General features: G+C 40.4%; 2 protein-coding genes across 3 annotated transcripts in view; one reads left to right on the top strand and one right to left on the bottom strand.

Moving 5' to 3' along the window:
- LOC136265446 (TNF receptor-associated factor 2-like) overlaps window positions 1-12226 on the top strand; it is a 32016-nt gene that overhangs the window by 1549 nt on the left and 18241 nt on the right. Inside the window, exons 2-3 of one of the 2 annotated variants that reach the window (XM_066060299.1) lie at window positions 7769-8008; window positions 12116-12155. In XM_066060299.1, the coding sequence (XP_065916371.1) occupies window positions 7860-8008; window positions 12116-12155 (189 nt within the window). In that variant the 5' untranslated portion in view covers window positions 7769-7859. Of the gene's footprint in view, window positions 1-7765; window positions 8009-12115; window positions 12156-12226 lie in introns of both variants that reach the window. The other variant, XM_066060298.1, reaches the window with a different exon arrangement.
- LOC136266559 (uncharacterized) lies at window positions 78-5652 on the bottom strand. Its single transcript, XM_066061562.1, has 5 exons — window positions 4860-5652; window positions 4296-4814; window positions 4045-4241; window positions 1391-3773; window positions 78-1297 (listed from the first exon to the last, which is right to left on the bottom strand). Exons 1-5 carry the CDS (start codon window positions 5650-5652, stop codon window positions 78-80), a joined length of 5112 nt encoding a protein of 1703 aa, XP_065917634.1.

The raw sequence follows: 12226 nt of genomic DNA on the forward strand, positions 1-12226 counted from the left end.
ACACGCATGCGCATAACAATACCTAAATACATGCTATCAAAGGGAGGCCTAAATTACAATACTAACTTATATACTGTCTAGTTCTCTACATCCTCCGGGGGGCGGCATATGTCTCTTGACCACTCTGCTATCTGTAACTTAGCCTTTTCAGCAGCTCTTCTCTTAGGACGTCCTTCAATAACAGTCTGTTCAACAATAGCGGGTTCACTGTCACCTTGCTCTGTGAGTCTGTCTGCTTCAGTACTCGGAGTTGTAGATACTTCTAGCGGGTACAGCTTCGATATAGGTCTAGATGTGATATAATTGCCAGTCTGTATGTTTGCTGCTTTGACGAGTCCATCATTTCCAACTAGGAGCTCTTCGATTACTGCAAGTTTCCAGTTCAGTCTAGGTTTGTCGTCATGCATCAAAACAACATCTCCTTTCTTGATCAATTGTTTGTTGTGTCCGGACGCCTTGTGGAACTCCCTCAGGGAGGTAAGGTACTCTCTCTTCCACCTGGACTGAAAATGAACAAGAATCCTAGAGTGTCTGGTAACTTGTGTCCTCATAGCTGCAGCATCCACATAATCTGGGTCGTCAACATTCTCATCGTACTCATGAGGTAAGGATGTGATTCTTCTGCCACATAACAGATGGGCAGGGGTAAGAGGCTCCACATCTCTGACATCTGTTGAAACATACGTTAATGGGCGATCGTTCAGTATTGCCTCAATTTCTACTACTATAGTCTGGAGAACTGGTAAAGTGACGAAAGCTCTTCCCAGCACCTTTCTGAGTGACTGTTTGGTAAGTCCTACTAACCTCTCCCAAAAGCCCCCATACCATGGAGCCCTTTTGGGAATAAACTTCCAGGTGACTCCATGATATTCAAGAGCGGTCTTCAAAGATGGAGATTGGAACAGTCTGGTTAGCTCCTCTGCTGCAGCCATATATGTAGATGCATTATCTGACACCATGGTTACAGGTGTTGATCTGCGACTGGTGAACTTGCGAAATGCCAACATAAAACTCTCAAGAGAAAGGTCCAGGACCACCTCAAGATGCACTGCACATGTGGTAGCACAGGTAAAAGAACAAATGTATACCTTTCGCTCAGTTCCATCATCCTTAACATATAGTGCACCTGTAAAGTCAACGCCTGTGACTTCAAAGGGGTTTGGCTGTTCAATGCGGAGTTTGGGTAGTGGCAGGGGATCTGGATTCTTGTACGGCTTTCCAATCAACTTCTTCACACACTGCCTTATTGTCGGAATCCAGTATGATTGTCGCAGTGCAGTTACTGTACTGTTTACACCTGCATGACAAAGCTTAACATGTGTAGCATAGACAAGTAACTTTGTATACATGTGGTTTGCTGGAAGCAGATACGGAAACTTGGCTAACTCACCTATGGGAGCATTGTGAATCCTCCCGCCACACCTAATATAACCATCCTTGTCCAGAAACAAGCGGAGCTGTCGGACTAATAGTAATCTTTTGCCAGACTTTTCCTTAAGGTTGGTGATTTCCTTACTATATGCTTGTGATTGGCAATACTGTATCCAAACTAATCTAGCTGTAGATAGTTCTTTAGCTGTAACTGGACCAGAATTCTTGTTAGTAGGATGTTGTAGGTTATTGCAGAAACGTAAGACATAGGATGTGATAGACAGGAGCTTGTAAAGTTGACTGTACTGAGACATGTCAATGATACAGTGAATCCCATGACTCTGGGGTTGTCCAATGTCACTAGTGGAATCAAGATCTGATACTGCTTCTGTAGCCTCTGTTGTTTGGAGAGAGAGAACATTGATGGGAGACCAGGTTGGCCATTGAGTTTCTGATGGTAGCCATGAAGGTCCATAGAGCCAGAGTCTTGATGTACGTAGTTGTTGTGTGGGTAACCCTCTTGTTAGAAGATCTGCCGGGTTGTCTGCGGTTGGGACATAACTCCAGTGTTCCACAGGAAAAGAGTCTCTAATTTCCTGAATACGATTGGCAATAAAAGGCTTGGATTGTGTGGATAACTTCAGGTGATGGATCCAGTGTAACACAATTTGGCTATCAGACCAAAGAAATGTGGAAAATTCAGAAAACTTGTACATCACTGAGGTTATCACAAAATTCGCCAACCTCACACCGGTAACTGCTGCCATACGTTCCAGTCTTGGGAGGGTGATTGACTTGGTGGGGGTGACTCTGGATCTGGACATCACCAGTGAAATGGAGTTGCTTTGTCGTAGATACACTACTGCTCCGTATGCTCTAAGGCTTGCATCAACAAATACATGGAGTTGCGTTGCTGATGAGAGTTGATGGTGTGGCACAAAATAGGGCCGTGGGTAGGTGATAGTGGTTGCTTCCTTGATGTCTTCAGCTATGATGGACCACTCTTTGGTTAGTTCTTGATCCAGTGGCTCATCCCAATCAATCTTCTGTTTCCACATGGCTTGTACCAAGATCTTAGCCTTAACTGTGACAGGTGCTAAAAGCCCTAGAGGATTGTAGATCTGTGCCGAGTCACGTAGTATCTCCCTCTTGGTGACAAGTGAGGTTGAAGTAAGCGAAACAAAATGCCTTGGTGTGAATGATATCGAGTCTGTCAAGGTGTCCCATCGTAAACCTAGCACGTTAACAGTTGTGTTGGGATCATTAGTGTTATCTTGTGTAATGATAGAACGAAGACGGCAATTGTTTGTTGACCATGAACGTAGATTGAATCTCGCTTCACCCATAATGTGTCTGGCTTGCTCGTAATAATCTATAACTTTGTCCTCTGAATTACAACCGGAAAGGAGGTTATCAACGTACAAGTTTGCTTTCATGTCACTAGCCACTGGAGAGGAAAACTTACTGAGATGTAAGTCTAGGGTGGCATTAAGCATAAAGGGTGAGCTTGTGGTTCCAAAGGGAACAACCTTGAAACGGTATGTTGCTAGTTCACCAGTTGGCTTGGTAATGTCTGAAAGCCACAGGAAACGAGTATAATCGATATCGGCCTTGTCTAACTTCACATGAAGAAATGCCTTTTCAATATCTGTGGCAAATGCAAACGTTGGTACTCGGAACTTAAGCAGAATGGAGCACAAGTCATTCAAAAATGGGGGACCTACAAGTAGACAGTCATTAAGGCTTGCTGACCCTTTCCCCTGTCGGCAACTACCATCAAAAACTATCCGTATAGGTGTAGTAACAGAGTCCTTTTTGACAGGATGATGAGGGAGGTAGTGAACTTGCTCAGGTTGATGATCAGACGATAGTCTCTCTATGAAGCCCCTTTTTTCCTGATCTGAAATGATGTCATTGTATAGGTGTAGGAGAGCTGGTGATTGTGTCAGTCTTGAAACTAGATTTCGTGTACGTCTTTCACACACTGCAAATTTCGATGGAAGATAGGGGTGGTCTGGTTTCCAGGGAAATCTGGCGGTGTACGTGCCATCCTTAGCTTGGTTGATGCTGGTTGATTGATATTGGTGGAGAAAATCTTCATTTGTACTCGGCAAAGCAGGTTTGACTGTACCTGTTTCTTCCAAAGACCAAAATTGCTGAGGATCAGGATCTTCAACAGATAGGTTCATCACGGCAATATGAAAGGCATTGGTTGTGGCACAATGTGGTATCACTTGGTGTATCGGTCCAGAAAAGAGGTAACCTAGCTTAGATTGTTGAGCTGTTGGGCCATCTCCTCTCACTATCTTGTCTTCAACAAATGTCCAATAGAAGTCTGCCCCAATTAACATAGATATCTGAAAATTCTCTTCATTAGTAATGGGGTGAGCAAATTTCAGTCCCTGTAGATGTGGAAAGGTACTGACAGAAGCATGCACAGAATTTTGAAGTGGTGCGGCAATAATGGGACAATGAGAACGGTGATTGGTATTCGTTCCCCTGAGTTAGTTTCTACATACACACAGGTTACTGACAAATGTTGTGTTGATGTGTATTCTGCACCAAAGGGTGCAACTGCTATATGTTCACTGGTAGTAGGCTTCGATTTGAGCTTAATGGCCACCTCTTCTGTAATGAAAGAACGTTGGGAACCATTGTCAAACAAGATATTACCCTGTATCCGTAAGCCTTCAGCACTAATGGAGCAACAGCTGTCTTTAGCAGACTGATGGTATTGGTGGTAAGTGGGGACTTATTAGAATCATATGATACTGGAGCCATGGTCATACTGGTTTGTGTCTGAGTATTGGCCTGTGTTAATGAAGTTGCACCTTTCACCTCGCTGTCTCTCTTATCAGGTTGTTTGGGGTCTTCAGTGATGGGCTTACATAGGCTAGTGTGGTGCTTATGTCTACAATTCTTACATCTAAATTTAGAGTTACAGAGTGACACCTTCTGGTTACCCAAACAATTGTAACACAAATTTCCCTTCTTAACTATGTCAAGCTGCCTCTGAACATCACTAACTACCTCACACATACTTGGGGAGTGGTCACCCTTACAATATACACACAGTGGTTTCTTCTTACCATTAGAAGAGGGGTTAAAGCGTGATCCTCTAATACCAGCATAAAACAATGCAGTAGGATATGATCCTTTGGTAGTACTTGACTGTGCATCACTGGTGTAAAATCCTGTTTCCATCACTCTAATCTCCTTAAGTATTGCTGCTTGAAGGTTGTCAATGGACCAGTCCAGATTACTGTGTTCTCTAGCCAAGTTCTTACGGGTTGGTACTGACAATTTGACTAAAACAATTGGCACCAGAAGAGTTCCATAGGATTCCTTTGACACCCCAAGTGATGATAGTCCTCTAATGTGCGTCTCAACCGAATCATAGAATAATCTGAGACTGGACAGCTCATTGGTTGGGCCAGGAGGTTCTAGCAAAGCCTACATGTGTGCATTCTGGATCTTGCTAGATTGACCAAAGCGTTCTTTAAGTAATGAAACTGAGTGGGTGTAATTGGCCTCTGTAAGAGGAAGACCAGCAATGGTCCTGGCAGCGTCTCCTTGGAGCTGGGCTTGGAGATAACTAAACTTCTGGATTGCACCCAATGTGGGACTAGTATCCACTGCGGCACTGAAAGAGTCCCAAAACGTCTGCCAAGAAAGTGGGTCACCGGAGAATACTGGAAGTGTCAGTTTGGGGAGCCTGCTGGCTGCTTGAGGTTGCAGGTTTGCTGCACTGGTGCTTGTCAGGACACCCGGTGGTGGATGACTAGGCGGTATAACTGATGTGACCACCGGTGATGTTCCATGCATTGTAACTGTTGTGGATGCAGCAGCACTAGAACTGGATGTCACAGCATGTGGAAGTGACACAACAGCGGTAGACTCAACAGCGGTAGACTCAACGGCAACCAGGGTCGTAGATGGTAGTGTTGAAACTGGTGGCATCACAACTGGAGGAGCTCTGGTATGCAGACTGATGAATGTTTCAACTTGGTTAATTTTCTCTAAAAGGAGATCTTGAGTTTCCTCAATTTCTAGGATCATATCTTGTAAGTCAACTGGTTCTGTGTGTTCAAGGATTTGGGAGTCTAACTGGTGGATGGTACCTTTCTTCTTTTCCAGAATCTCTTGTGAGGTCTTCAGGGATGACATTTGGAGTTCATCGATATCCTTTATGGCCATCAGTTCTTCCACCTTCTTGAGTGTTCTAGTAACGTGGCTTTTGTAGGCCTTTCTAGAATTCTTGAGGCGTGTGATCTCTGCCATCGTGTGAACAAGTGATTTCAATTAGCGCACACTGCAAGAAAATGTGCAAAAAAAAACAACGGCTCTAGTACTACGGAACGCTTGCCTTATGGGGTACCGTTTCGAATATATCAAATGCCACGGTACCACGACTTCTGAGTTTAGGAGGAGCGATCAATCCAGATGATCGGTAGCGATGAGCGTTCAAAGAGGGTAGCTTCTCACGAAGCACTTCTGCAGCTAGTCACAGCACCAACTAATATCGTATTCGTAGCGGGGTTCGATGAATCCGTGAGTACTAACACGCCATGTGCCTACACGTTCGCCATCTTAATACGTTACGTCGTACATACATACATACATACACGCATGCGCATAACAATACCTAAATACATGCTATCAAAGGGAGGCCTAAATTACAATACTAACTTATATACTGTCTAGTTCTCTACAACTGTACTAACAATTTTGGTACTTTTACGACTGCTCATGCAACACTATCATAACTATAACCTCCTTACCATCAACTCTTATCTTTCTTTCATAGGGGAGTTTTGTGGTCTATGAACTAAGTACTTGTGGTTCCATGGTGGTATATAGTGGTTGAAAAGTGAAGCCACACATATTGACACAAGAATTCATAAATGTGACCTGTTTTGTAAATAAAAGACAACAATATAAAAGTGCGTTTATTAAGATTACATAGCTTCATGCTTGCTGGGGTGAAGTTTTAGCTTCCTGTACTTTATAGTTTGTGGAATTACATCCCTACATAATATACTGTACCATATAGCGGGTTTTTACTGTGTCTTATAATATTATCACGAATTTTAAGAGTGTGACACAAATTTCCACAAATGCAGCTCTTTGTGAAAATAAAAATCTGCTGAAATGTTTTAGATACACATTGGAAGAGGAGACTGAAGCATTGTTAAGTACTTGTATATATGGCTACCTCATTTGTAACGACATTTTGAACTCCTGTCATTGGTGAGGACCTTACTTGCATGTAGAAAAGTGGGGAATGTACTGCACAACGACTCAACAGTAGTGGGGCATTTACTGCGCACCCTCTCAAGATATGCAGTTTATTCTTGTTTCACGGCGGCACAATGATACTTAGAGTTATAGGGCAACAAGAAGACACAAAAACACATGAGATAAAATAAGTGTGAATTTAATTACCACGGTTAGCCACTGTTCACAAAAATAAAGTCTTTGTAGTAAAAACGTACTATACAGCAAGTATAGAGGAAAAAATGTGCAAGAATTTAATAAAATGGTGAGATCTGTGCTGTCATGATTAAAACAATCTATTGCTGGGTAAATTCTTCCTTGTATGTATCACCTATATTCACCATACTGTAAGTGAAGAAAGATCAATCGTGTACTATTTCTTTGACACTATGTAAACAAACGTCTATAGTTTGATGTACTGCAACAAAACAAAGATTTTCAGTCTTTTTGTGAATTAGATCACATACAGTGTAAGTTTCTGCTACAAAATTGGGTAGACAGGTCTGTTGATAGAGGAGGTCACATTTTATGTGTTGCATGCTAGCCTTTATGTCTACTTATTTGATATCATTGTTGATTTTTAGTTTGTATGATAACAAGAGTACATAATAGAAACCAAGAGTGTCAAATGGTGTATTAGCCCGTGATTAATGATTGCATAAGTAATACGAATATTTCAGTAATTGTTTGTTTATGCGAAATGGTAATTTGAAATGTGTACGTGGCAACGGGTCTTTTGTTTGCCAGTTTTCCATGTTATACAACCAAGTGTTCAACAGTTACTGTACAAAGAAAGTGTAGAAAGGACCCAAGATAACTCCAGCTTGCTAAAACAACGGTTGCACAAACGAGCATGTTTCCACAACTTCAGGAATTTGCTTGGCAATGCCAGAACTTTACATTAGCTAATTTCTTTTAATGCTACCTTGTTTTCACTTGGTTTAGTGGTTGAATTGGGCTAAATACAGCAACCCTTAATAGCAATGAAAACAAACAATTACTGAAATATCCGTGTTTCTTTACACAATCATTAATCATGGGTAATACACCCGTTCGATACTCTTGGTTTCTATTATATACTCTTGATGATAATCATAAACCTTTCTTGTGTGTTTAGTAGATATTGTACTGTGCTACTAACCAAGAAACAAGCTACATACTTTACCTCCGACAGTATAGTTGGTAGTAGAGTGTATTTGAAAAGGAGAGCAATGCCAGGATACAGGGTATACTCACAAGATGGTGGAGAAGTTCGTGATGGACTGACTTGTTCCTACTGTAAGCTGATGTTGAAGGATCCTGTACAAACTACTGAAACTGGAAAGAGATTTTGCAAAGGATGTTTTGAGAAAGCTAAGGCGTATGTTATCTTTGCAAATGTTTGTTTGTTTGTAAGTATGTCTGTCCATTCCCATTCACATGAGAAAAAAGGCTTATACATCCTGTATATTGCATATGCTAAAAGCAGCCATTTTATGAGAAATAGCTGTTAGCTTTGTTCTACATTGGCTTATTCATATTGGTTTGAAATATGGGAGAGTTATGAGTACCTTCCCCAACAGACATTTACTATACATTTAATGGCTGAAAAAACATGTAATGGCTGAAAAAACAGTGTAACTAGCCTCTTAGGCTACTAGGAGTAGCAAATCCTCTCAAGGGATATGTCCCTTGCAATAGTGTACGAAAATGAAGAACAGCCTTGAGGCTTTGTCAAGAGAACTTTCATCAGAAAGCAGTATACTGTAGTGTAGACAAAATAAACTCAAAGCCAACTTCTGTATGCAGTTTGTGGTTCAAAGCAGTAAATTCCAATTACACTTCTGAATTACTTGTTGAATGTGTTACCAGTGTTGTATCAGGGGCTCATCGAGTCCGTAGGACGAGGGAGCATGTAACTCCGCATACTCACAACGTAAACAGCAAAATTCAAACATGGCGGACATTTCTTAACATAGTATATTCCTTATATAGTAAAAGTTGTATCGTAGGGTAAAGGATTACGTAATGATCATGCCACAAATATACAGCGCCTGGATTAATTCGTGAAAGAAAGAGATGGCAAGGAAGGAAACGTCGAGGAAAGGGCTTAACTAACGGAGTGAAACAGTGACAAGATGTTTTGGAGACTGCTAGGAAACATTCTTGCTTACCGCGTAATGTAAGTGGGCCGGCTATCAGTCCACGGTGGCAGCACAGAGTATCTGCAGTAAATACTGACGGAATCGAGTTTCGTCGCTCATTGCTGGAGCAAGAAGACTACAATATTGTGCCAGTAGTAATGGTTTAGCGAGCATGCGCGGTATGTGTTTATCCTTATACGGTTACTGTTTAAATTACTATTAATAAATTGCGACGCCATGTTTGAATTTCGCCGTTTACGGAATTACATGCTCCCTCATCCTACGGACTCGATGAGCTCCTGGTTGTATCAAGAGTTCACAATTAAAATCTGTTAACTCTGTACTACTGTATTATGAACTCTTGATTCTATGTTTTACAAGTACACCAAAAAATTGAAACTTTCAACTAGAGTAGGGACCGTAGCACATAAAAGGTACTGAACAAGATGGAGTAGTGTGCATGATATTAAATCACAGTAAAACAGTAAGAAGTGTTATATCCCTACTGTGCATTTCCATTATGGTATCTTGAGCACAGTAGGGATATAGCGCTTCTTAGTGATTTACAGGTTTTTGCAATTGAATTTGTCGCCGCCATTCTTGTTATAGATGAATTTAACTGCAAAAGCGACGAATTCTATTGCAAAACCGACAAATTCTATTGCAAGACCAACGAATTCAATTTTGAACAGGATGAATTCAGTTGCAAAACCGACGAATTCAATTGCAAACGGGACTAATTCAGTTGCAAATGGGACTAATTCAATTGCAAAAGCGACGAACTCAAACGGGACGAATTCAATTGCAAAGTCACTGAATTCAATTGCAAAAACCTGTAATATCATACACTACCCCAGCTTGTTTCAGTACTTTTTATCGATGTGCTATGGTCCCTACTCTAGTTGAAAATTCCAATTTTTTGTGTACTTGTTTGTTAACTTTTTTTATAAAATAAAATTATTATGACTGGTGAACCCATGTATACCACATCAAAAGAAAGAATGGTGCTGCGCACCCTAGCTATCAATCATTGTCTGAAAAGTAGAGTATCCATTATGCTTCGTTGTTAGCTTCAGTATGTTCAACCTGTTACACAGTATTATGAGTCAAGAACTGTTTGAAAAGCACCTCTGCTATTAAAGTAGCAACTATGAAAAATATAGACAATTTCCATTACAATGGGAAGCCATCACGTGCTACCACCAAATTGACACCGATGAATAGGATACAAAGGAGAACACTGGTAATCCAATGCATTGTACATACGGCGGTATGCCAAAAGGCATGTGTCCGGCTGAAGTGACACCGAACAGTGAAAAAATCAAGCCCTTTGTCCTAGCTGTTATCAAGTTATGCTTGGCATCAGTCAGTTACTAGAAAATTCCATTTATTAATTTAAGGGTGCTCGCGGCTATTTGAAGCCATACAACATGCAATTTTTGTATTGTTGCTTATACTCGCATAATGTATAAAATGAATCCATATGCTACTTACGTTGGAAGTGCTTCTCTTTCTCTTCAACACAAACCTAGCAGAATTCTTCTAGCCTATACCATTTTATAGCTATGCGTAGTTCTTTATGAAGGGCTTAAATCGAAACTAGTCCTCCATTTTTCACAGTAGCGCACTGGAAACCACATTGAACAAACTTCAGCTTATAACTCACAACTCTATGTTTAGTATTAGTACACAGCATACATATAACTTAAGTTAGTACTAAAAGTGTGCTACACCATTCAAAATCTCATGTTCTCGGTGCCGTAACTCATGAAGCCATAACGCTACGGACAAAATCTAAACATAGATCTCTGGAGAATTTATCAGCGAATCTCCCTATAAAATTTGAAGCCTTCACGGCTATCACTCAAAAACTAGTTTTATTTTTAGTAAACATGTGCAAAGATTGCGTGCGCCCAACATTATTGATACAATAACCACACAAATTCCTATTGACCGCAATCACCAACTTTTCAAAATAAACGTCATAAACGCTGTTCTAAACACACAAAGCTCTGCTTTCTCTTCTTCACACACAGGAACAGCTTCTTGCTCCGCCTGGAGTCTCCAAGTCGCTCTTGGATAGGTTACGCTAGGCACGCCATCATCAGCAGCTTGTAACACCTTGTGATTCCAGCTGGTAACATTGTCCCCTACATAAGCAGCTTACAATTACAATACTAACTACCAGCATACCCTATCACTCGAGAAAACAAGGCACGAACGCATGTTGCGTACAAGCGAAAAGTGCGTTCACCTTTGTTGCCTTAAATAACACTTACTTTTAGATTAATTCATAACTGTTGATCCATCAGACAATCATTTGCTAACACTTCAGTGACGATTCTGAAGCGAAAAAACATGCTATTCTTCCTCATGTTCGCAAAACATGTCTGCTTAACATGTCCTGTGGTTTCTGGGCTGGCACTTAAACGGCTTCAAATATCAGCGAGCACCCTTAAGAAACTTGTTTGTAGTGGATCTGAAGGCTTGTTTGGGCCTAGTTTTACCTGACTAATACTACCTCATTGTCATCAGGAAAAAGTGAGGCTGGTTTTTGGGTGATGTTTTTTCATTGGCCACGCCCAAGCCATTGTGGTCTCTACTATACAGTACTATCATACTGTATGATTACAAAGTGATAAACAAGTGGTTGAAAATGTTTTGCTCATGTGCATAAACAATAAACACACACACATACATTTTTTGTAATTTCAAGTATTCGTCCATAGCTGGCTACAGGCTGGCTATAGATGTATGCCTCGTTTAACTACAGTAGATTACTTTAGTGAATGTCCACTAATAATTTTAACTGTCTCAGCAAAACTCTGAATTTCTTTTCATGCCTCAGCATTATGGTGAGTAAATTTTGAATTACAATAGGAAGAGCAAAATTGTGAAATCAAAGGAATTAAAAAAATTTAGCTTAAATTCACCATGAATTGGCTGATCAACTGAGGTATAGTTCATTGTAAACAAACACATGTGTCATGTAAGGCTTTAGAGGCTTTAGTATCATGCATACTTTTGAAGCTATAGGAACAAAACAAAATTCTCCATGAGCAGGCAAATAGTTAAGGTGGTGTTTAGGTTTAACTTGCTTCTGTGAGTAATGACTCAATGAAAACTTTCATTATTTTTTTCTTTGAATTTAACCTTTTTGTGTTCACAAAAAATATACGTTTGCAAATTATGTGGGCTTTTGCTGAGACGGTCACAATTCACCAATCAAGATAACTGTCTTACTTGACTTTGATATATTGTAAGTATTTTGTACCATTGTAAGTGTTTTGGTTGTAACATATTAGAAAGTAATGACCATTGTTTGTCTTGACTTATTTTCATAGGGATCGTAACTTTGTGCTTGAGCTTGATCCAAATGATGAAGTGAGTATATATAATTGTTTTAGAGTACTAGTAAAATTACAAAAGCATCTTTTTTGTTGCAGTGAATGCAC

Source organism: Dysidea avara, chromosome 9, assembly GCF_963678975.1.
Source record: "Dysidea avara chromosome 9, odDysAvar1.4, whole genome shotgun sequence".
NCBI classification, from domain to species: domain Eukaryota; kingdom Metazoa; phylum Porifera; class Demospongiae; order Dictyoceratida; family Dysideidae; genus Dysidea; species Dysidea avara.